At 55.1% G+C, this 23,169-nt stretch overlaps 7 protein-coding genes and 1 non-coding gene across 8 annotated transcripts; 5 read left to right on the top strand and 3 right to left on the bottom strand.

Annotated features, from left to right (window-relative positions):
- Positions 1-311: 311 nt before the first annotated feature.
- Positions 312-1,355, top strand: VDBG_08444 (conserved hypothetical protein; the record flags this gene model as incomplete). Its single annotated transcript, XM_003001353.1, has 2 exons — positions 312-542; positions 819-1,355. 2 exons carry the CDS (start codon positions 312-314, stop codon positions 1,353-1,355), a joined length of 768 nt encoding a protein of 255 aa, XP_003001399.1.
- A 1,717-nt stretch (positions 1,356-3,072) lies between these two features.
- Positions 3,073-4,392, bottom strand: VDBG_08443 (predicted protein; the record flags this gene model as incomplete). Its single annotated transcript, XM_003001352.1, has 1 exon — positions 3,073-4,392. The coding sequence occupies one exon, from the start codon at positions 4,390-4,392 to the stop codon at positions 3,073-3,075; it is 1,320 nt and encodes a 439-aa protein (XP_003001398.1).
- Positions 4,393-5,284: 892 nt separating this feature from the next.
- VDBG_15184 lies at positions 5,285-5,357 on the top strand. The gene has a single exon. It is a non-coding gene; the product is annotated as a tRNA-Lys (tRNA).
- A 1,962-nt stretch (positions 5,358-7,319) lies between these two features.
- Positions 7,320-9,058, top strand: VDBG_08442 (O-methyltransferase; the record flags this gene model as incomplete). The annotated part of the gene is made up of 4 exons (XM_003001351.1): positions 7,320-7,650; positions 8,091-8,398; positions 8,479-8,723; positions 8,872-9,058. The coding sequence occupies 4 exons, from the start codon at positions 7,320-7,322 to the stop codon at positions 9,056-9,058; spliced, it is 1,071 nt and encodes a 356-aa protein (XP_003001397.1).
- A 399-nt stretch (positions 9,059-9,457) lies between these two features.
- VDBG_08441 (dimethylaniline monooxygenase) lies at positions 9,458-11,552 on the top strand (the record flags this gene model as incomplete). Its single annotated transcript, XM_003001350.1, has 4 exons — positions 9,458-10,083; positions 10,184-10,425; positions 10,480-11,289; positions 11,347-11,552. 4 exons carry the CDS (start codon positions 9,458-9,460, stop codon positions 11,550-11,552), a joined length of 1,884 nt encoding a protein of 627 aa, XP_003001396.1.
- Positions 11,553-12,850: 1,298 nt separating this feature from the next.
- Positions 12,851-14,158, top strand: VDBG_08440 (cell wall glycosyl hydrolase YteR; the record flags this gene model as incomplete). Its single annotated transcript, XM_003001349.1, has 2 exons — positions 12,851-13,990; positions 14,051-14,158. The coding sequence occupies 2 exons, from the start codon at positions 12,851-12,853 to the stop codon at positions 14,156-14,158; spliced, it is 1,248 nt and encodes a 415-aa protein (XP_003001395.1).
- Positions 14,159-14,591: 433 nt separating this feature from the next.
- VDBG_08439 (predicted protein) lies at positions 14,592-15,904 on the bottom strand (the record flags this gene model as incomplete). The annotated part of the gene is made up of 2 exons (XM_003001348.1): positions 14,592-15,743; positions 15,833-15,904. The coding sequence occupies 2 exons, from the start codon at positions 15,902-15,904 to the stop codon at positions 14,592-14,594; spliced, it is 1,224 nt and encodes a 407-aa protein (XP_003001394.1).
- Positions 15,905-20,012: 4,108 nt separating this feature from the next.
- Positions 20,013-22,094, bottom strand: VDBG_08438 (choline dehydrogenase; the record flags this gene model as incomplete). The annotated part of the gene is made up of 4 exons (XM_003001347.1): positions 20,013-20,091; positions 20,238-21,180; positions 21,246-21,887; positions 22,061-22,094. The coding sequence occupies 4 exons, from the start codon at positions 22,092-22,094 to the stop codon at positions 20,013-20,015; spliced, it is 1,698 nt and encodes a 565-aa protein (XP_003001393.1).
- Between the last annotated feature and the right edge of the window lie 1,075 nt (positions 22,095-23,169).

Genomic DNA, 23,169 nt, shown 5'->3' with positions numbered 1-23,169 from the left:
GTTTCAGTCGGCTCGGTGCCTATTGGCACGCATTGCGCCGCAGTCGTTCTTGTCGTGCTCTGGCGTCGTCTGTTGTCAGCCAGCGACCTCAGCCCTGTGTGTTGAAAGTTTATTGCTTGCAAGACCGATGATATGCATGTGATTATACAGGTCATCACCTGGTGCACGCTTGGTCTGCGGAATGCGACCAAAAGTGTTCGATGCTGTGGGCATATGAAGGGGCTCGTCCGGCAAGAAGGCTGCCGCTGAGGACCAGCTTCGCTCATGTCTGCACCTTTCAAGCGCCCTTGCCAGTTGCTACGCGTTCAACAATGTCTCTGCTAGCTCAAGGTATCGTCGGCGGGATCGTGGGCATCACCACGACCTCAGCCATCATCAGCCTCAGGATCGCCACAAACATATTTCTCGCCGCGAGCGACACGGCCATTGTCGACACCCTCCTCCTGCTGATCCATCGATCTCTCGAAGCCCTCACCCAGAGCTTGAGCGGAGCAGCCTTGATATGGAGGGGCATCTTCACCAACGGCACGAATGACACGAGCGTTCACTTTATCCTCAACCACCTGTCTGAGCTCTTCACCCTTTTTTTACGACATGTTCAAACCCGCAACGTCATCCCGCGGTTTCCCCATTGGCTTCGCCAACGGGCCAGGACGACGCGAGGTCCGACAAACCCCTCCAACGAACTCGACCTTCGCCGCGAAGGAGAACCGCCGAGCCCTGCATCTATCAGATCCAGCGCGTCGGCCTGACCCTGACCTCCATCCTCAAAATGGGCCGCGGGGCCAATTCCGCGGGGCGGCCTCGGCGACCTGCAGATGAACGCCCGCCTCCGCAGCGACTTTGACAAAGGCCAACAACCCGCCACCTCCGACCTACGACGCACGCCTCGAGCACGGGCGGAAACCCATCTACCCCGACGAGCGGTGGCTCTTCATCAACGGCATCGAAACGAATTCGTCTGGTTCCAGCGCTCGTGCGACAAGCTCCGCAACACGTTCCGCCGCGACGTCCGCGGCGTCTTCAACCGGAGCGACGGCTTCCTCTGGGACCTCATCGAGTGCTGCGGCGAGCGCAGCGCCGCCGCGGCCGAGGCCAACGAGATCATCGACCGCACGCAGAGCAGCAGGGCCGCGCAGGACGTCCTCGCCCGCGAGCTCGCCGCCGCGCTGTGGCCCGCCGACGGCGCCAGGCCGCCCGCCAAGGTCGTCATGGTGGCGCACTCGCAGGGCTGCCTGATCCTGCGGCTCCCTCTGCACAAGCTCATCCGGGACAGCGCGGGCCAGGCGCAGAAGCGGAGCGCCATGGCCCGAGCGCCTGCACGTGTTCACGTTTGGAACCCGAGCGTCGACTGAGGGTCATGACGGCGAGTGCGCCCGCTGAGCGGCTACGCCAGGGTGACGGAGCACTTTGCGCACCGCGTCGACTTTGTGCATGCTGGGGTGGCGTGACGCAGGCGGCGGGCTCGCGTCTGGGTATGGATTCGCGCGTCTCTCAACGGGGGCCGCGGCCACTTATTTGGGGCGCATTATCCGCTGGGTGCTGAGTCGTATGTCGACGGAGACAAATCGAAGCTGCTCAAGGCTGCGGCGGGAAGGCCTCTGGCCTGACGAAATGATGAACCCAGTGTAGCATGACGGAGGTGGCCGGCATTGCGATGAACAAGGATCGCCCGCGAAGAGTAGAACCACGACAAATCCCGGACTAGTTATTGTATGGATGAAACGAAGATAGATCAGGCAATGTATCTTATGGAATACTTGTTCATTGCCAATCGTCCCAGCTCTGCCGGAACCTCTTGTGACCTGCCTGGGAGAGAGGCATCGTCGGAAGCGAATTCCGATGTGGGCTTCTCGGCCCGGAGCCGGCCGGTGGATTGTTCGCTGAACGAGCGCCACGCGCGCTGTGGACTGCGAAAACGTCGGAAGGCTTGCTCAACACCAGTCTACATCCCGCTCTCGTTTGTTCGGCTAGCTTGCGGATGTCACCCGGTCCATATGTATGCTGCGAAGCTCACGATCGGCCATCGGGGATTTGCCACCACGAAACCTGCTTGACCTCGGCTCTGCCTGAGAGTTCCAATAACGGGCTTACCGGCAAACACGTAAGAGCATGGCTGGCACCGACGGAAGACCGCACGAGAGCGCTGCTACAGATACGATCGACGCAGCTATCCCCTTTCGAATTCGTGGGCGGAACGGGGTCTTCCTAAGGGATTCGGGACATTGGGCTCCAGTGAGCATCCGCGAATTCCAAAGCCATGGCGATCATCGCGAAAACGCAGACCCAACAAGCCCGGATGATGACTTGGAATATGCAGCCTCCCGTCACGATCATGACTTCCCAATGTGTGACGCCGGCCACACCCCAGTGTGGACATAGTATGCTACTTGGGATCAGTAGAGTGCATCGAGAGCAGCAAACTTGACGAATGCAGGGAGGTAGCTAGGAAAAGAATGCTCAGGAGTGTTGGCGCCCACACGAAACATGAAACAATAGATAGAGTGGGCGAGAAGTGGGCGCGACGTCGGGTCGGTGAGCTGTTCGAGCGGTTGTCACACGATGTGGCTGAGATCTTCGGACTCCGTATCAACGCTCCCATGAGTTTTCCTTGTCACGTCTAGTGAGATCGGCATGTGGCAGCCATCACCGCAGCACGAGGTGACAAGTTTACAGCTGCTGATTGCGCCACGACAATCATCTGCACCTGGTCTTTCGGGTCCTCGTCTGGCCTTTCGAGGTGTCAGAAACTGTCACGAATATACCTGAGCAAATCATCGAGCTTCCAGGAATGGCACTTGACAGAAGGGACTGAACCTGAGCTACGCAGCTTGTTTGGATAGCATCAAGATATCATAGCACGCGAGTAGGTCATCGCTCCTAACCAAAATTGCTAGTCTGCAGCGGCTTTACCCAACCGTAAAAGCCATCACAATCAAGGTACTGAAATACTCGTAGCGCCATGTCAATTTTCTTCCTATCTAGCAGCTGCCATCCAAGCTATACCTGGCATGCATGCTCTTCACTCAAGGTATCACAACGCGCCATCTTTCCAATATCTACCCTTTCTTATCAGACCTGGCCGGGAGAGGCCTTGGCGAAGACCATCCATTCTGTCTCGAACTTCCAGTCCCGTTTGCTCTCAAGCTCACACCCGCCCTCTCCTGTGACCCTCATATTGTCGCCACTGGCAACTTTGTCGATGCCGCTCTGGATGAACCGTTTGATGTCCTCGTTTCCCATTCCAATTCTGGCGACAGGGCACGCCGAGAAGACGCAAGTACCCAGCTGAATGATAGCCGTACCAAATCCTTTGTGACACCATTGAACGTCGTCGTGGGAGAAAAGCCAGTACCCGTTCCACGATGGGTGTGCGAGGACTGACACAAGTTCGCGGCAGTCGTCGGTTCGAGCCAGCAGATCTTTCGTCTGTTTCTGGGCAGTAATGGGGTGACATCTGGTCGAGGATTTCTCGGTCGGGACATAAGTGACTCTGTCATTGCTTTCAGCACCGCCGTCGCCGGGGACCATTTCTGATCGCCTGACTGCTGCATTGACCTGTAAAGTGACCTCTTTTCCATCATTAGTTTTTAAGACATGGTCTGTCCAAGTGGTGTGGTCTTCGCGCGTTCCTAGGAGCTTGGCTTTGCTGCTGACGATGCTGCGTGCACTGTTGTCTGGTGCGGTGTCGTTGCTGTTCTTTCCTTGGAAACCCCAGTCTTCTACTTCCGACTTCTCCTCGGCGTTGGGGTCTGGTTTATGCGGGTCTTCAACTTGCCACTGGGTGGGAGTCTGGGTGCGGAAACCGCCACAGTCTTGAAAGCATTCGTCGCAGTACTTGTTTCCGCGAGCCTCAATGCGTCCGTCAACGGCAGAATTGCCAAGGTCAAGGGCGCGGCGGAGAATTGCTGCTCCATCACCGTTTCCGATGTATGTATGGTCGTATACGAGGGCCTTGACTGCACAGGAGCCAGTTGATGCGAGGGTGAAGAGCTTCGGGTAGTCCTCAACGGGATTCAGGAACCACCGTCTGTCCTCAGCATCAAAGTATTCCAATAGAGCAGTGCAGTCAGACACAAGAGGGGATTCGGTAGATGTGTGAACGGAATCGTAAACAGAGCCTCCACAATGAGTGATGGATCCATTGGCTTTCTCAACTGTGAAATGATCGCCATCCTCTGTGGTTGCCAGAGCAGGAACAGTGATTATGATGCTGGAACCGTTGGAGATGCGGAAAGGGAGGGCGGTCGGATCATCCACTGAACGGTTGATCTTGGTGCTGTCTGGACTCTCTACCACATCTTTGGCGCGGCCAAGCGACATGGCTGGGTGCTGGAAGCTGAAGGCCCAGGCGTGTGCGACCAAGAGGCCGACAAGAAGCTTACTGAGCATGATGGGAAATGTTGCCTTTCTTGCTTGAAAGCTCCGTTGACAGGGTGTTTGCGTGAAACGGTTTCTTTTGCAAGGCTGGACTTATGCTTTTAGGTGGTGATTGTTGGAAGGGCTTAGAGTAGGTGACTTGCAAGGTTGCAGAAAGTGAATGGCAACAGGGCATGCCTTTTTAGAGAATTGGGTCGTCAGTGAGTGAGGGCAACTCTAAGTGAATCATCCAACTGAGAAAGAACCCCAGTGGACAGTATAAAACTGACGAATTTAGGGAAGGAACGGGATAGCAGCGAAGAAGTCGAAGCCTATCCTGTGCAGCTCAGCAACAGACGTTGGTGCTTTAGATCTCTTCTTTTATGGGTCGATGGCATTAGTCTAGGCGGAGCATCTTCAAGAAAGGAACACATGCACCAAGCAATGGCGATGGCCACATGGACGACCTCCGTATATCATTGATTCTGAGGTAGTAGGGTTGCGTATCATTGGCGCGGACACCATGAAGCAAACGAAGGGAGATTCCGACGTAGCGGACTCGTGCGTCGGTGTACTACGTTCCACTGCTTGAGTCCATGTCTGGCATCAACGCTGAAGTATCAAACTGCATTGATACCCGGAGCTTGTCGTACATTGTAGGTAGGTCATCTAAGAATTACCGGAAACGTTGGGGTCGTGATCCAGGTGTGGACTATTTGTCCCAATCATCTCCAAACTTATGGGAATATGCATACTTGAATGCAGCTTTTCACATGTCCCACCCAATGAGTTGAAAATATGCTGCAGGCAACAAGTCAACCTCTTGAGCGGATCTGGGTTTAGAGTAAGGAACCTGGGATCAATGGTGTACAGCGGCTATGATCCACTGCGGAGACTCAATATTCTCAACAGTTGCAACCTGCCTGCCCGGCTAGCTCAATCGGTAGAGCGTGAGACTCTTAATCTCAAGGTTGGGGGTTCGAGCCCCCCGTTGGGCTCAATTCCTGACGCACCTCTTCAGAGGCCTTCGCTTTTGCTGGATTCCGCCTTTTGTTGGAAGCCCCATTTGCAATTCGCACCTCGCGATGTAGAAGATTTCAGCGCACCCAAGAGTTCACAACGTGGAAAGCACCTTGGGCTTTTGAGTTAGGCTTGTCATTTAATTCTTGTTCTCCTGACCTCTGCTTTTGCTTTGGGCGTTTGCATCTCCTTATGGGCTAGCTAGCAAGTGTTTAACAATCCAGCCTCCTCTCATGGACGATGGATGGCGAGATGCAGCATGCCACTTAAGACGTGCTGCCATTCCGCTAGCTCCCTTTCAACTGCTCCCCGGAGAGCATGAATGATTCCAAAGCCCCTACCAAACATAGTTTCTCGAGTACTCATCTCCGACTTCGGCGCAAATGTCGCACTTCTGATGGTCGCACCGCTTGGCGGCACGATTCTTGCATCTCTCACCAGGGATGTTGCGGTCCTGACCGCAGTGGCAGCATGTCCACCGCCCCGGGTTGGGGTGGCCGCCACGACAATTGCCGCACTTGAAGTGGGTGCACATGAGGGGAGTTGGGCACACCTGATTGTTCATGAGGACCCTCTGGTTTCTGCAGAGACAGCATTCGAAGCCCATTGTTTTGTTGATGTAGGGGTTATGGTACCCGTCAAGTCAGTGGTGGTCTTTTTGCTTGTCTGATCGAGAGTGGCTGTTTTTGCCTTTTTATCAATGATGTTTTATTTTGATCAATGGAATCCCTCATCGAGCAAAAACAGTCTCTCTATTTATCGTCTCCAGCCGCTGGGCAGAAAAGGACTGGAGTGGTCGACGGAGACGGTGAATGGTGTGCAAATGGCACGGGCATGACCTGGCCCTGACCATGAATTTACGTAGAAATTGCAGTTCAGAATAGTCAACAGCGTCCCTTGACGCCAATCTCTATTCATGGGCTTAGGGTGGACACGTGAATGATCTTGCCAGAAAAGTGATGATGCCGTTCACGTAGACTCGGATTCACCTATGCTCAGGAATGGCTGCGGGTACTGGTTTCTACCAACAAGCAAAGGAATACCACCCGCAGGGCAATACTAGAGGGTATGATTTTCAGGTAGAGTGACCATGAGGGTTACAGACACAAAAGAATTTGTGCCGTATAGCTACGGGTTAGCACACGTTGTCCTGGCGCACGTTATTCGGCTTGCTATAGCACCTTCGTCCCACAAGCAACACACATGTCTCTCTGTTGTGGGAGTGGAATCTCATCAAACTCCCGCGCACTAGTAGCCGGCTGGGAGTACAGTGAAGGCGACTTGACTTATTGCTACACGCTCGGCCATGATTATGCGCTGGGATGTTGTCGAGCATGTCCTGTTCAGCAAACCGCAGCCTGGATCACTTTTCCCTAAGATTCTGTCTTCAGCTGCTGGGCACCCGACAAGATGGTTCACAATGCCACAAACGTCGCGGAAACGACGGGTAGTCCCGGCCCCTGTTATCTGGGTCATGGGACAATCTTCAGCATCCTTCTCCACGGGCCTGCATAGCGCTAAGTTGAGAAAAGGCCCAGAGGACCACACCACCACAGACGCTGACGGCCGCCATTTCGGCAACCCTTACAACAAAGAACAAGCCCACATCGTCCGCCGCCTATAGCAGCATCGCGTCCACGCCGTTCCCCGAAAGTTTCCACACAATGCAGTGGGGAACTTTAAACAGCCCATCCGACGTGTCAGTAGTTGGGGCCCAGACTGGAGGGGCATCAGAAGCTAAGTGGCACTGATTCCCCTCTAACGCCTGCTGGCCGAATGAGGGGATTTCTTTCCCGCAATGTGGCAGAGTTCCGCGCGATGTGATCTCCCCGTCCGTTGTTTCGGTAATCGTTGCTTGGACCCCCGAACCTTGACGTCCGTGGAGCCGAGATCCAAATCTTGTCCCAAGCCATCGTTCTCAACGCCCTCCGAAACCCGCCATGGTCGCCAGCAACAACGACACGGCACAGTTCCGTGATGATCTCCGCCGCCTGACGCCTGAGCTTCTCAGTTCGGTGCTGGACTATACGTCCATTTCCAACGTTGACGATGATGTGGCGGCGAGGAACAAGATTGTCGCGGCGGCGCAAGCCATAATTGAAGCCGCTCGCCCGCCGCAACCGCAATGGATGAACCAGTCTGCTGCGTGTGCCGAGTTTGTAGCACTGCGCCTGTTCATTGATTGGGGTGCTTTCGAAGCGATCCCTATCGAGGGCAGCATCACTTACCAGGAGCTCGCCGACAAGGTCGATGCCGAGGTTCAGCTCGTTCGTGCGTGCTTGACTCCGTCGTTTGTAGAATGGCATGATCTGACTGATAGCAGTTCGTTTTGCATGGATTATGGTGTCTACAGGACTTCTCGAACAGATCGGCGAGGATAGAGTCGCTCATACGGAAAGGTCGAGACAGATTACGCAGCATGGCCCTCTCAGGAGCATGTGGTCATTAATGTGAGTTTACCACCTATCTCATAGAGGTCGTCGGAGAGCAATAAGTTCTGACGGTCCTAGGTTTGACAACTCATTCATGGGTTCTGCAGTCCATGCCTGAGTACTTCCGCATTTATGGTCGGAAAGAAACCGTAGGGCCTGCACATGTTCCGTTCACCTTGCGCATGGCGCCCCTGATAAGGCATTCTGGGAGGTCCTCAATTCGGATCCCAAGCGCATGAGAACCTTCATGGAGGCCATGACGAAACGTCGACAAACAAGTGCCCCTCATGGGCCCTCATCTTGGGCTCTACGACTTCGACTGGGTCGCGGAGGCTGCGAAGAATGTACCTTCAGACCGACCGCTGCTCGTCGACGTCGGCGGAGGCAAAGGTCACGTTATGAAGACCTTCTGCGATGGCAACACCCCTTTGACGCTCGACAGATGCGTCCTGCAGGATCTACCGCCAATCATTGAACACAATAAGGCAGATGTCAACTCGGGACTGGGGGGAGCCACACTGATGGCGATCGACTTTCATAAAGAGCAACCAGTTCAAGGTACTTGCGCCCTGGGGGTGCGTCTCTGCGTGAGTTTAAATCGGAACTGACAGCGTTAGGTGCACTGATCTATTACATTCGACACTGCCTCCATAATTATGGTGATGAGGCCGTCATTGGCATCATGAAGCACACGGCGGCGGCTATGGCTGATGATAGCAAACTCCTCATCGCTGAGTATATCATGTCAAATCCGCCAAGCAAGTTCGCTATCTGGATGGATTTCATCATGTGCATGTCGGGTGGAAAGGAGCGCACAAAGGCAATGTGGCATGAGGTCACAAACCAGGCTGGTCTCAAGATAGTTGCTTTCCACGGATTAGACACCTCTCCCGATGGACACGCCGTCATAGAGTGCGTTAAGGCGGGTGACCCCTCACCTCCCGACAGCGCGGTTACGGCGTGAAAACGCTTGGCTTGCCTGTTAATATGATGCCATCCAAGACTCCATGTGAGCCAATCTTTTCCGTTCGTCCCATATCACATAACAGCCCACGTATAGAAAGTCCTGGACATCACGCCAGACAAAGCTCGCAAAACCCGAACGCTACGCTGCGCTGCAGAACGGCGGACTAGACTCCGTAGGTGCCAACCATGGGGGTATCCATTGGCTCCACGCACAGGACGAGCTAGGCCGCGCCGGCTTATACGCTTCTTGGGGCAACAAGTTCATGCATGCGATGCGCTAGTTGGCCCCTGTCTCGCCCCTCCAACCTGATCGCAACCCTGTCCTGGCAGGACACATGTGAGCCAGGCCTGCGGGACCCTCTTTATGTCGTCCTGTCACTGCGTCTTGTCTGGCCCGGTTGGTCTCTGGCGCCGGGCTTCGTTGGCTTTGGCCGCTCCTCTCGTCTGGATCTAGACTGAGTAGTGGGCAATAACCTAGATCTAACGGGCCCAGTCCAAGGCGGCCGCCTGGCTGCTCAGAAAATGGGAGAGCGCGAGGAATCCCCCGTCCAGCCGTTCAGGGAACCCTTCCCATTCCTCCCTCCTCCATTTCCCGGCCCTCGGTCCTTTTTGTCAGGCACCTGTTGTCAAGGTTACCCCGATTCACCCAGCCCAGTAGCCCAGTCGCCAGCTGAAGAACAATGCGCATCGCAATTATCGGAGGAGGTCCCTCGGGTCTCGTGACACTCAAGTACCTCAAGCAGTCCCAGGAGCTCTTTCCGAACCAGCGGATCGAGGTGAAGCTATTCGAGGCTGCGCCCAAGATTGGCGGCATCTTCTTCCACCACACCTACGAAAAGGCTGAGCTCGTGTCGTCGAAGTTCCTGACTAGCTTCTCGGACTTTCGCCCCCGCCGCGACGACCCCGATTTCCTCTCAGCAGAACGCTACGTCGAGTACCTTGAAGAGTATGCGACCGAGTTCGGCCTCTGGCCGAATATTCATCTGTCAACGAAGGTCGCCTCGGTAGTTCGCGGTGATATTTCAGGCCACGTCATCAAATATGAGACGCCCGAGGGAGAGATCGAATGGGAGTGTGATGCCGTTGCCGTCTGCTCCGGCCTCCATGACCGACCTAACATTCCTGACCTCAAGGGCGTCGAGAATGTGCCAGTGGTGATGCACTCGGAGAAGTTCAAGCATAGTGAGCAGTTTGGCGTTGACAAGACCGTTATGGTCATCGGCGTTGGCGAGACAAGCTTCGATATCTGCGCCCTGGCCATCAACGCGCCGACCAAGAGAGTCGTCGTGTGCCACCGTCACGGTTGGTTTGGAGCGCCAAAGGTAAGCAGGTTTCTGAGTACGAGAGCCACAGCGTCAAGCTCACAGCTATGGTCAGCGCATCGCCAATACTCGCCTCCTTCCCAGCATCTGGGAGATCCCCGAAGAAGAGAACAAGACATTCCTCGATGGCTCCCTTCCCATCGACGTCAGCCACCTGTCGCTCTTTGACACGAGCTACGTGCACCCTGTCGCCCGAGACTCTATGATCGTGTGGGACCACTACGACTCGGTAGCCGTCGGCAGCAGCTGGATTTCCACCGGCACAGCCCTCGGGTTTGACCAGTTCGTCGGGCCCGTCGCTCCCGAACGTCTTCATGCTTCGCGCCGTGAGTGGCTCCGTAGCAAGCTACCCGTAATAGATTGCATGTACTGACACTGAGCCAACCCAAAAGTCTTCTTCAACAAGGCCTGGACCAAGGTCTCGAAGCACATTTCGCCGCCCTACCGCCCTACCGAGCCCGCCACACTGGGCGACCGCATCCGCAACTTCATGGTCCACACCCCAGTCGAGGTTGCCGACCGCCTCATCGACGTTGCACCCTATCCTACGCATATTGACGACAATGGCGTCGCCCACTTCCGCGACAACGGTGGCGAGGACTATCAGCGCATTAAGGATGAGGTCATCAAGCCTGATGTCATCGTCTTCGCGACCGGCTATCTTCAGAGCTTCCCTTTTCTCGAGGCAAAGGCCAACACGGGTCGCAAGCCCTACCCGCGAGCCGATGAGGCCGACGTGCGCGAGATTTGGAGGCGTGACGATCCTACGGTCGGGTTCATTGGATTCGTTCGCCCTGGCTTCGGTGCGATTCCGCCGCTGTCGGAGCTGCAGGCCATGCTCTGGATTCTGAACCTCGCCGGTCGGGTGAGGAAGCCGTTGAAGCTTGACGACCAGTGGCACTACCGCATCATCGCGCCACCCAGCGCCAGACTGACATATGGAGTCGAGCATGACAGCTATGCTTTCCAGCTCGCCGAGGACATGGATGCCGTGCCGGGCATCAAGGATGTTGTGAGGCTAGGCCTGACCAAAGGCACCGGACCCTTCTGGAGATTGCCCTGGATCTGGGCGTCTGCCCCCAATTTCACAGTCAAGTTCAGGCTGGTCGGTCCCTGGGCATGGGAGGGTGCGACGAACGTGATGACCGACGATATGTGGGAAGTTGTTTCGAGAAGGAGGGGTCTATTCAGTAAGCGCTGTCGAGGGGGATTGATTTGCCGACGATATGTGCTGACTCTGATCACAGACAACTTCACCCTAGGTCTGATGCCAATGATGCAACTCGGACCCGTCCATCTTTTCCTCTTCTTCTACGCTCTATTCTTCAATTTCCTCGCCGTGTTTGGTTTGGCCAAGCCTGTCAAGCCTGTTAGTGAGCCGAAGAAGAGGATTGAGGAGCTCGCGCGAAGGGAGAAGAAGTTGGAGGGCATCAAGATCAACGGCACACACTGAGTTGAAGGGCTTTATGACGTGATGACTTGTTCCGGCCACTCGTACGGATATTTTATTTGCTTTCTCGGTGGTGTTCTTTCTCGGCCTGGAGGTTTGTGTAGTTTTCGTGCTCGACCATTGTTTTCCATAGCGTCCATGGTATGAACTTTCCTCAAACAAGCTGTCAAGTCACTCGTCTAAGTTGCAAACCAAGCCAAAAGCAAATTCTGGCGTCGTTGAGAAAAACTTCTCAGGGTCCGTGCCAGTGGGCTGAGACATTCGATCGGACCCGCAAGATCGAGAGCAGTACAGCATTCCACGCCGACAGCTTTCAGCCTTGCGCGTTACAAAGAGAGAGAGAGAGGGGAAAAAAAATACATCTTCTCCTCTCAGACCCTTGCTACCCCAAGCCGAACTGAGCGGCCGTAACCCCAGCCTTCTTGCTCAACCCCTCACTCTCTTGTGCAATAATGCAGGGATCGACTCGCAAACAGCTCAATTCTAGTTAGAATGTCTGCCATCTCCTAGGTTCACTGTTCAAATCTCCGCCATTCACCGCATATTGATTGCATCTTGCAACCTCGGAAAAGAACGCAGGCACGGAAACGATACGACCCTGCGGATAAGCATTACCAGCACAAACCACCGCTTCGACCTGCGTGAATAGCTTCAGATCACCGTGTCCCCCTGCCGAGGTGGCTGTGCAGAGACATTTCGATCAGACTCCCCCCCGGGCGATGACCAGCCCGATTGGTGTAAGATTGTTTTCACGATGATCGTCCCCCCGACTCGGCACTAGCCTACCATCTACCCCAAAGCTCACAGTAGGAGGACATATGTTTCCTTCCAGGGGAGAGCACTCGTGTCGACCTGTAAAAACAAGCTTAAATTCCTCCCCCGCATCTAATCTCCAGAACTACCGTCACATTCCCCACGCCGTCATATCTTCCCCGCGATGGGAGATCAGTGAGCTCCGCAGAAGAGCCCACGACACGGCGTATACAATCAGGCTTTTCCGTGCCAGTTGCCGTTGGACCCTTCGTCGATCGTTATGACATCAGCACGAGCGAGATTTTGAATTGCTTCCAGAGTCGTGAAAAGTTCCATGTCGGTTTCGGAAAAGGCGGAACCTGGCCGAAGTCAGAGACGAGCGATGGCTGATGTTCGCAAGGACACGATTCTTGGCAATTTCGGCGCCTGTGAATTGATGCCGGCGGTGATGGCTTTCCGCTGTATAAGAAGCCTCTGGTCAATCGACGACAGGTACTCAGCTCCGAAGAAGCCAGGACACCATCTTCTGTCATCTCACAACCATCACCATGAAGAGCGCCTTCGTCGCAGCAGCCACCGCGGTCTTTGCCGGACTCGCTTCGGCGGTCGACCTACCCACCGGCTGGTTCTCCATCGCCCCTGATGACGAGATTCAACCTGGCGATCTTAAGGGCAAGCCTCGCTACCTGACATGGATGGCCGACTCCCAGATTAAGCATGGAGTCGAGCCCACTCACGCCTACACTATCTCGTCATTCTACTCGGGCGTCATGCTGGCGTACGAGCGCACTGGCGACCAGAAGTACCTTGACTACGTCAAGCACGCCACCGATATCATCCTCTACCCCGAGTGGGACGGCACCATCTTGCTGTACAACAACAGTAACTCGATCGATGACATCCGCTTCGGACACACGTTCCTCGACATTTACAACAAGACGGGCAACGAGATTTACAAGACGGCTGCCTCGACCCTGCGCAAGCAAATTGACCGCACTTACCGCACGCCCGACGGCGGCTTCTACCATCGTTACCCGGTCTACATCGACCAGATGTGGCTTGACGGCATCTACATGCTCGACGTCTTCTATGCCCGCTGGACCCGCGAGTTCGAGCCCGACAACTCGACCGCCTGGGACGACATCGCCCTCCAGTTTGACCTCATCGACGCCGGCACCACGGTTGACCGGAACCGCACTAACGGCCTGCCTCTGCACGGATTCGACTACAGCAAGAAGTCCATCTGGGCCGATCCCGAGACTGGTGCCTCGCCTCACGTCTGGGGCCGCGCTGTTGGCTGGTACATCATGGCTCTTGTTGACGTTATCGAGCTGTTCCCCAAGGACCATGATGGCTACGATCGTCTCGTCGGCTACCTCCAGTCCGTCGCCGATGCCGTTGTCGCCGCCCAGGACGAGAAGACCAAGGGCTGGTACCTCGTCATGGACCCTGGCCTGGAGAACGAGTGGGGCAACTACATTGAGAGCTCCGGCTCGGCCATGTTCGTCTACGGCCTGCTCAAGGGTCTCCGTCTTGGCCTCATCGACGGCAAGAAGTACCTCAACGCCGCGCTGTCTGGTTATGAGCTCATGACGGAGACATTTTCTGTGCCACGGGACTCTGATGGCGCGCTCGTCTGGGAGTGGACTGTGCAGACCGGCAGCTTGAGCTCGAACGGCACTTTTGAGGTGAGTGAAACGAAAACCTAGCATTGCATCCGAAGATCTGAGCTAACAGTGCATTCGCAGTACTACGCAAGCCAGCCGCTGTTCGAGAATGATCTCAAGGGTGTCGCGCCATTCCTCTTCTCCAGCTACGAGTTTGAGCTGCACCTGGAGGGCGGCTGCAAGGCTTGAACGCTTGATAGAAGAGGCCGGGCTTGAAAGTCAACAGGCCATAAAAGTAGAAAGAATATAATATACAATGGACTTCACAGATACGACTTGAACGATGACACCTCTATACTCTGCATAGGACGTCCCAAATCAGGATCCATCTTTAACAAATAGCAGTGCTAGCATTTTGCTACTGCCCACACCTTTTCATCACAGGGAACACATCCACTTCATATTTTGGGCCACAGATTGATTGTCCTTTCGTCTTGAACTGCCTATCTGTCCCATCCTCCACAGAAAAAAAGTGTCATGATGAATATATACATCGTGAAGATTAAAAGAATAGTCTAATCATCCCTTATTAAAAGAATAGTCTAATCATCCCTTTGAACAGGGCATCAAAACCCGGACAGTATAGTCATGAAAAGGAAACGAGGCGCCATGTTCAGCCTGTTTACAGGAGGGCGAACATGATTGCAGCTGCGGCAGCGAGGACCTCGATACCAGAGCCGAGACGGCCGGCGGCGTTCTCACCAACCTCAACAGGGCTGGAGGTGGTGGGAACGGGAGCCGGAACGGTGGGAACGGCGGTGTGGAGGGTGGTGACAGGGGTGACGGCCGGGGCCTTCGTGGTAGGGGCAGGAGCAGGCTGCCCGGGCTTCTCGGGGGCAGGGTGAGAAGGAGCGGGAGCGGGGTGCTCAGGCTGCTCGGGAACGGGGTGCTCAGGAGCAGGGTGAGAGGGAACAGGCACGGGAACGATTACAGGGTTGGAGGGACCAGGAGCAGGGTGCCCGGGCTGCTCAGGAGCGGGGTGAGAAGGCTCAGGAGCAGGGTAGACCGGGTGAGTGGGCTGCTCAGGCTGCTCGGGATGCTCAGGCTGCTCAGGAGCAGGTTGAGAAGGCTGAGGAACAGGGTAGACGGCGGTGGGAGTGTGCACAGGGACCTCCTCAGTGACGGGGCAGATGGTGGTCGAGACGGCAATGGTCTCGGTAGTGACGTGAGGGCCGTTGGGGCAGTTGGGAACGTCGGGCTGCGAAGAGGCAGGGTGCGAGGAAGCGGGCTGCGAAGAGGCAGGGTGCGAGGAAGCGGGCTGCGAAGAGGCAGGGTGCGAGGAAGCGGGCTGCGAAGAGGCAGGGTGAGTGGAGGCAGGCTGCGAGGACACCGGCTGCGAGGACGCAGGGTGAGAGGTCGCAGGTTGCGAGGACTCCACCTCGGTGGACTCATCGCATTGATCAGTCTCGGTGCTCGAAGGCGCGGGGGCGTCAGAGGTGATGGAGGAGCTGACGGGAGGCTGGCTCGACGAAGGCACGCTGTACTGAGACGAGGCCGGGCTGGAAGGAACGGGGTAGTTGGTGGTGGAAGCCTCCGTGCTGGAGAGAACGGGAGAGGAGGAGCTGGGCGTGGGAACGGCGGTGCTGCTGACGTGGGTGTTCCAGTAGGTGATGCAAGAGCAAGCAGACGACAGCGCCGTGGCATCGCAATTGCTAAACGCCGTAGGAACGGCGGCGGCGGCGGTGGTGGTGCCGGCGAGCCACTGAGGGCAGAGCTGATCAGCCTCAGACTTGAAGCGAGTGTCGATGAGGTTGCGGTAGCAGTTGTCGTTCTCCTGTTAAGCTGGTTAGTATGCTACTGGGGGGTTTGATGTGCCGTCTGATGTTTTTTTTTCCCTTGGGCTCGAAGACCAGTGAAACGTACGCAGTAGGGGTACTTGTTGGCCTCAACAGTGGCCAGAGCAAGGGCGCCCAGGGTCAGGAAGATACCACGCATCTTGACTTGTTCGAAGTTTCTCGTGCCGTAAGCGAATGACTGGATCGAGGAAACGACGGTTGAGAAGGGCGAACCAAGGAGAGGGAAGTCTTAACGAGCGACTCAAGGGTATTTAGATGGGGATGAAAGGGAAGCAAGAGCCTGCCGTTAGAAGGATTCGCTCACGAGCAGCGGTCCTTTAAAGGCGCGGCTCTCATGACTCTAGATGGAGCACACGTATGTACATGGTACATGGTACACCCACAACCTTCTCGATGGACACCCTCGTCGTACTCGGCGCCTCGTACCCTGGCAGCGCCTCACGGGCTAGATGGCCCCTCCCCTCCCTCCATCCCGCAGTGGAGAGCGTGAGGACATCAACGGGTGTCCGGCAAAAGGCACGGCCTGCAAGAGTTTTCGGCCCTAGACGAGGCCCTAGAAAGGTAGGTCGAGGTAATACGAGGCCCGGGAGCCACGTCTGCCCACCAGCACGGGACCTCCACTCCTGTGTGCTGTTGTTAACCAGCCCTCTCAAGAGTATACAGTTCGATCCGAGCATGGGGTGATGCGGGCTGCATAGGGCGAGCAGGGATGAGGCCAGGGCGCGGGATTCCACCACTGGACAGCGATATGTCATGCCCTGGGATACCCCCGTCGACCGTGCAAAGTTATCAAAGCCATTTGGGCTGAGCAAAGCCTAAATGCTCATCCAAATTGAGAAAGCGACCTCACCTCCGAGCTCCCATTCTCGGAGAGTTTGAGTAGCGATATGAGGGCATAAGTCATCAGTGACAGACGCACTGATCACCTCGTGGCCAGGTTGATAGCGAACTGAGTAGCCGGTACGCTAGGCATTTTAGTCAGGGGTAGGGTAGGCTCTGCTGCCAACTTCCACCCACACTAGCGACTGTTGAAATCGTCATTGGGGGGGGGCGGGTTGTGGAACAAAGATACCGGTTATGCATCCTTAAGGGGGGGTCCTTCGAGAAGGGGCAGAAACCACCAAGATGGGGCACTGGAATGAAATCGAGAGGGAAGAGGAGCTAGCCCACGCGCCCATCGATCGACCGAGCCACCTGAATGTGTTCAGGCTTGTTAGATCCATCGTCGGGATAATAATTCAATCCAGTTCTGGTTCGTCTGTTTACCTCACAACCATACGACCATCGCGGTCATGTCTCCATCATGCCTACTGACTCGGAGGACTGGTAAGGATGCCTCGCCCAATCATTTTGCCAACACAGAGATCAACAGGGGTGCTGCAGGTGGGAATACCTAAGAAAAGAACGAGACTCCGAGGAGAGTCGGGCACATGTGCACACAACCATCGTGCGCGGGTGTACCCTGACGTCAATTCACGTTGACCAGCCCCTCCAGACTGGTTTTGACTCTCCGTCTGTCTGTGCTGCCTGGCAACCAGGCGCTGCAGACCAGAGAGACACGGTGGCTGCAAAGAAGCTAGGCGCCGGTCAACGTGGCTCTGTGTGCAACCAACAGGTGCCGCGACCCGGTCGTTCGTATCCAAGCGCAAGTCCGCCCAGCCTCAGCCCTCCAGTTCGTCTTGCCGGCCCCACCATGTGTTCTTCTTCGCCTTCGATTTTTACTTCTTCTGCGCGGTGGTTCACTGGCCTTCTCCCCCAGGCACTGGGGACGCGAAACAGCTGTTGTGTAACTCAACCTTTCGCCTGTCCTGCCTGTCTTGCCACTTTTCCCCTTGAGCCCGGTGCAGAGGGTGGTTCCTGAGCCTCCACGCGGCCGCCAAGACGCGCGGCCGTTGATCAGATGGCAGGCTAGGGTCGTAAGATGGCCGTAGAAGCCGAACAAAGAAAAGCCCACCAAGGCGAGGAATCTCCCGACTAGGAATCAAACGTGCGACAGCACAACGTGCGCCTCGCTCGCCCTTTGGTCTCTCCCCATTTACCCCTTTTCGGTTAGCTCGGCGGGCCCCAAGGATGAGGACCGTTTTTACCGACGGACGGAACTGCGCCGACCCTCTTCGCCCCCCCCTCTGGCGGTTCTCACGGCCCCCGTCTTCTCTTCCACCCTCTATCTGCATATCCTCCAGGCCCCCTGATTGGATGCTTATTTCTGGGTCTGGATCGTCTTGGGTGCTGGGGCTTTGGCTTCGAGGTGGAGGCGCCTGCTACGCCAACGGGCGGTTCGCTTCGCCTACCGTCGTATCACGATGAACATTGACGCCTGGTCACGGGCACGCCAGCCCTGATCCGGCGTCCACAGCACAAAACATCCCTCAATCCTTAGAACCAGAAGAAGGGTCGCGACAAAAGGGAAGAGCGGAGGGGCCCGTGGTGAGACAGCGAGGCGAAGAAAGGACAAGGGAAACAAAGAGATCCCAACTGTCCGGGCACTGGGCTCGATCCCAACATTCCACGCTATTTCAACGTCTATTCAAATAATGGAGCCAATTTCTTTAAGCTTCTCGTCGGAAGGGAAGGGTCGCATCCCAGGGCAGTACACGCCTACCCTACCGAGACATTCATTGAACACAAACGAAATTCATCCCACCTCATCTGCTGCGGAGAGAACCGTACGGGAGTGAGCCCCGTCAGTCGGCGAGGCGTTTTTAGATCTCGCTCGGATATATCAATTGACTGCCGGCACCTCTTGCACACTATTGATTTTTGACCTTGTAGGGATGACCGCCGTCAGAGGACGCTTGGGGGACACGAGACGAGCCACACGAGCCGATGCCAGGGCGAATGACTGCATGATCCCGTGACCCTGGGCATTCGGCCGGACACCCCGGCTATGCTTTTTTCGTCCTCGTATCGCGAGAGGGCCTGATTACTGCTGCTATTCGTGACGACAGCCACACCACGAAGTGTACTGTCCATCCAGGAATATCTCCCGCAGACCGCTGCACGCAGTAATAAATGCGTCAGGCCCCATTGGACCCGCGCGTCTGATGTCTTCGCTCCGCCCCGAACGATACCCGCACACACGACCTGAGAAAGGTCTTCGCTGTAGGAATTACTCACCGACCGCTGGCTCGCCTGCTGGCCTTCGCCACTAGCCTACTATTTTAGCTGCTCAAGCGGCTCTGCAAGGCGTGTGGAACGATGTTGTGATCGGCGGGCGTGCTGGTGCCGAGGGCCCGGAGGATGCCCATTGTTGCGTCACTGACATGGCCAAGGCGCCGAGACCATCGCGATGCGCGGTTTTTCTCGATACTGTTTCTCGACGTCACCGTTTGCTATGGACAGGGAAAATTCGACGAGGAAGCCCGAAGCTGAAGTGTTTCTTCGCGACGTCAGGATGCTATCCCTCGTATTGGATACATTGAGAGAGAACCGGAAATAAGCTTGCCGCGATATACCAAGCCATGATGAATTTCGAGAACAATACCCCAAGTGATGTAATTGTTCGAGTGGCTGAAGATTTTCACAGATGGTTCGTCATAACTGTAAGCTCCGTGAAGCAGATTCTGCGATGGACATGGCCTCACGGAGGAGGGCGTTAATCTCTGGGTGGCAATGAGCATGGTAAAAGAGGCTTTGATGTGCGAGAAGGCAGTTTGACAGAGGTACCACGACGAGATCGATTAGACCTCGCTCTGCAGAACCCCAAGCCGTTTCAATCAGGTCCCCGTTGCCTGGGAAATCCCATACGAGGTTCAGAACTCAAACTGTGGTGATATATTTCCCGCCACGCGAACCTCCTACACAACGGGAAAATTTTGTCTTGGAAGCTGAAATGTTGTAAGTGCCAACCAGAAATCACCTTGTGTGATGCCACGTAGAATACTTGTTTTCATGTTCTGACTAGAACATTCTGTGGCCACCTTCGATAGCTATCATCTTCAGCTACTAACACTTTCAATGTCATGTCGTCTGTAGGTCTTACAGCTTGTGCTTAACGCACGGTGAGGCCTGGCGAGGGACTGTAGTGTAGGCCGAACCCTCGAACCTAAGTTCCGCTACTTCGGGAACCAAATTCTCTGCCAAATCTGCACTGTTCATTGTTGCATGGATGTCCGCAAGCAAAGCGGCCTGAGGGCCTCAGTCGCCAGAGTTATGGCCACTGTACCAGGAGAAGCCCCCTTGATCCTCTGAGCAACCCCGCGTATGGAGCGATGCAATTTGCCGTTTCATTGAAATGTTGCGACTAGTCATAGAGACGTGATTGCCTTCGCCAGAGCAATTCCGCCAGAGCAGGATGTTGAGAGACGAATTGGGTCTACAAGCTTCCTGTGGGCACGAGCATCAGTTTGAAGCCGCAAGTTACTCAATTCATTATTGTGACTCCAATTCATTAATGAGTTCCAACGTGTTTGCCATCATAATCAGAAGTGCATCGGTTGCTATGCTCCGCACAAATTCACATCCTCACTCACGACAAGTTATATTCATCAACCAACTTGTCCGCGCACGTAGCCCCAGTCAAATAGGCCACAACCTGCGTGTGGCAGTTTGGCAGAGTCGGCACGACACTCATGTCAGCAACGCGCAAGTTCTGAATGCCCACGAACCGGAAGTCATGGTCAACAACTGTGCCACTATCTTCCGGGGCTCCCATTTTTGCAGTGCCAGTCATATGCCAACATGTAGATCCGGCGGCCTTCCAGTATTCAAGCAGCTCTTCATCCGAATCTCCTGACGGACCGATGATGATGCCAGTAGTATTTTTGGCATAGCTCTCGTGTTTGCAAAGCTTGAGTGTTTCTCGCAGTGCTTCTATTGCAACCCGGTGATCGAACGGTGACTCCAGATACCTTGGATCCAGTTTGAGAGGAACGCCCGGGTCGGCAGACTGAAGTGTGACCTCGCCCTTGCTGAGCGCATTCTGGTGAAAGACTAAGAAGTTGGAATAGTTGAGCCTGTCGTTTGAAAAGTCCGGGATGAACCAGTGTATGGGAAAGTGACTGATAATCTCGAAATGCGGGATCGTTGCCTTGTTCAGGTAGGCCTTTTCGTCGGCTGGAAGCGCGTCGAACTCCTTCGATTGCACCAAACCCTGGGACTTGAACCAACCAATGCCAAGTTCGCAGGCAAACTTTGACCAGCCTCCTGTGCCGCTCTCCTCCCACTGCTTGGTTGCCTCATCCATGGCCGTTTGATCTCCGTAGAAAAAAGCTCGATCGGTATCTCCCTCCACACGAGAGAATGCGAGAGGACAGAACATGTGATCGCGTAGATTTTGTCCGAGAGCTGGCACATCAGCCACGACAGGTATTCCGAAGCTCTGAAGCTGCTTCCGAGGACCAAGTCCGCTATGCATGAGTATCTTCGGGCTGTCCATGGCTCCAGCACACACTATAACCTCACGAGTAGTGAAGTCTGTGGGGGGGGATTAAGCATGTATCGCCGAGGGAAGCAAAAAGGGGATTCTAGATCGCACGTACACTTGATTCCGTTTGCTTCTACGCCAATGGCTTTGGTGCCATCGAGAATGAGCCGCTGCACAGGCCTTCCGGTAAGCACGTCGAGGTTTTCGAGGCCAGGCGTCAACATATCCTGAGCCATTGTGCGACGTCCGGCATGGCTGGAGTTAATCACAACTGATGCGCCGAGTGGATTGCCGGAATTGTGATCGGTATTCAGCGGGTAGCCGGCTTTCTCGAACACGTCAAGCAAATGGGTCAAATCTCTCTCCCACTCGGCTGCGTAGCCAACATGCAGTGGTCCGGAGGTACCATGATTTTCAGCCTTGTGTGAGACGTACTTTGCGTCGATGCCGGTGGGGGGGCTGCCGTGGAACGACTCGAGGCGCTTGAATCGGGCTTGCATCGCTTGCCAGCCGTAGGCATCATCGTTTGTGATGCGGGCCCACTCGTCATAGTCGTCCTTGGGCCCGACGCTGAAGACACCGAAGTTGATCGCCGAGGAGCCGCCAAGTCCTTTTCCTCGTGAATAGTCGATGACACGATTGTTGCAGTGCTCTTGGGGCGTCGTCTGGTAATTCCAGTTGGCTTCTTCATTCTTAAAGTTGAGCCACCGCCGGCCGTCTACGCGCAGGGCCTGATCCTCGTTCGGACCGCCTGCTTCTAGAAGAAGAACAGTTGGTCTTTGGGCAGACTTCGCGAGGCCAACAGCTGTGGCACATCCGGCGGGGCCGCCTACCAAATTAGTCAACAAAGTCAAGCTCAGGAGCATGAAGCCCAATGTCGTGTTTGTGAGCTGACATTACTCTGTGAGCACTGAGGCAAGTTTAACGCACCTCCAACAACTATGAAATCATGATAGGATTCCATTTCGAAATTCTTTTGGTGGGTCAAGTAGCCGAATATCTGTATCTGGGCGAGAGAAGGCGTAAGAGTAAATGATGGTCGTGTGATGGGTCACTGTTATATAGAAAGGTCCCCTTCAGCCACTTTTCATGCTGCTTGAGCTCCGACTGACGTTCTGAAATTCGCTGTTCACGTGGAAGAAGGAAAATGTCAGCTCTTATCACTGAGCTTCTCGAAGCAGCATGATGGGCTTGATATGAGTAACGAGACTGGTAGGTCGTCACATGTCAGAAGCACAGCCAGTCCTTGACGTCTGTCTGGTCGTTCCAATCTCGAGGCTTTTAGTTCGCCAACGGCGGCGCAGATAGAGTAACACAATTCAAGCCTCATTCTTGGCACAAAGACATATCTTCCGAGTTAACGTCATCTCATCTTGCATGAAGAGGCAGTGCCACGTGCAAAAAGATACAAGACCAATACTTGATCATGTACATCGTACACATCGGGGGAAGCCAGCGGTGTAGTCAACGGTCCGTTACCGAAACTGAACCTTTGCCTTCCATCAAAACGTAGCAATAGTAGACTGCAAGAAAACACCAGCAATGCCGAAAGGAGGCTCCCACGAGGCGATGTTACTGATTCCTCAAGTTGGGGTCCATTGAATCTTACAAGAGATGAGCAGCCGCCTCTCAGCTGATGCCGGACTCTGATCTTACTCTCACTAAGACTTTCAGAATCACAGCTTCAGCTGAAGGCTGTGTGATGTCATACTCGGACGATGTCTGAAGGAAACCTAGGCAATTGTGTCTGGCTCATCGTTCAATGTATTGGCTCATGTGTCAGGTAGCAGCGAGGCGTAGTAAGCGAACTCCGCAGGTTACGTGAAGCTCGACTAGAGGTGGGTGATATAAACTGGGAATCAAACCCCGAAGTGCACCTGACTAGCTGATGCGGACGTCAAAGCTCATCCCAGCCTCTTGGAACAGTGGCCAATCCTAGCTGGCATCGTGGCTGAGGTCCATCGCGACAAGGTAACCTATGCGAAGCTGCCACGACTATCAGGCAATTACTGTCAGCCTCCGGGGGGTGAAATCAGCCT

This window comes from Verticillium alfalfae, genomic scaffold, assembly GCF_000150825.1.
Source record: "Verticillium alfalfae VaMs.102 supercont1.12 genomic scaffold, whole genome shotgun sequence".
NCBI classification, from domain to species: domain Eukaryota; kingdom Fungi; phylum Ascomycota; class Sordariomycetes; order Glomerellales; family Plectosphaerellaceae; genus Verticillium; species Verticillium alfalfae.
This window is presented reverse-complemented; position numbering and strand designations above follow the sequence as displayed.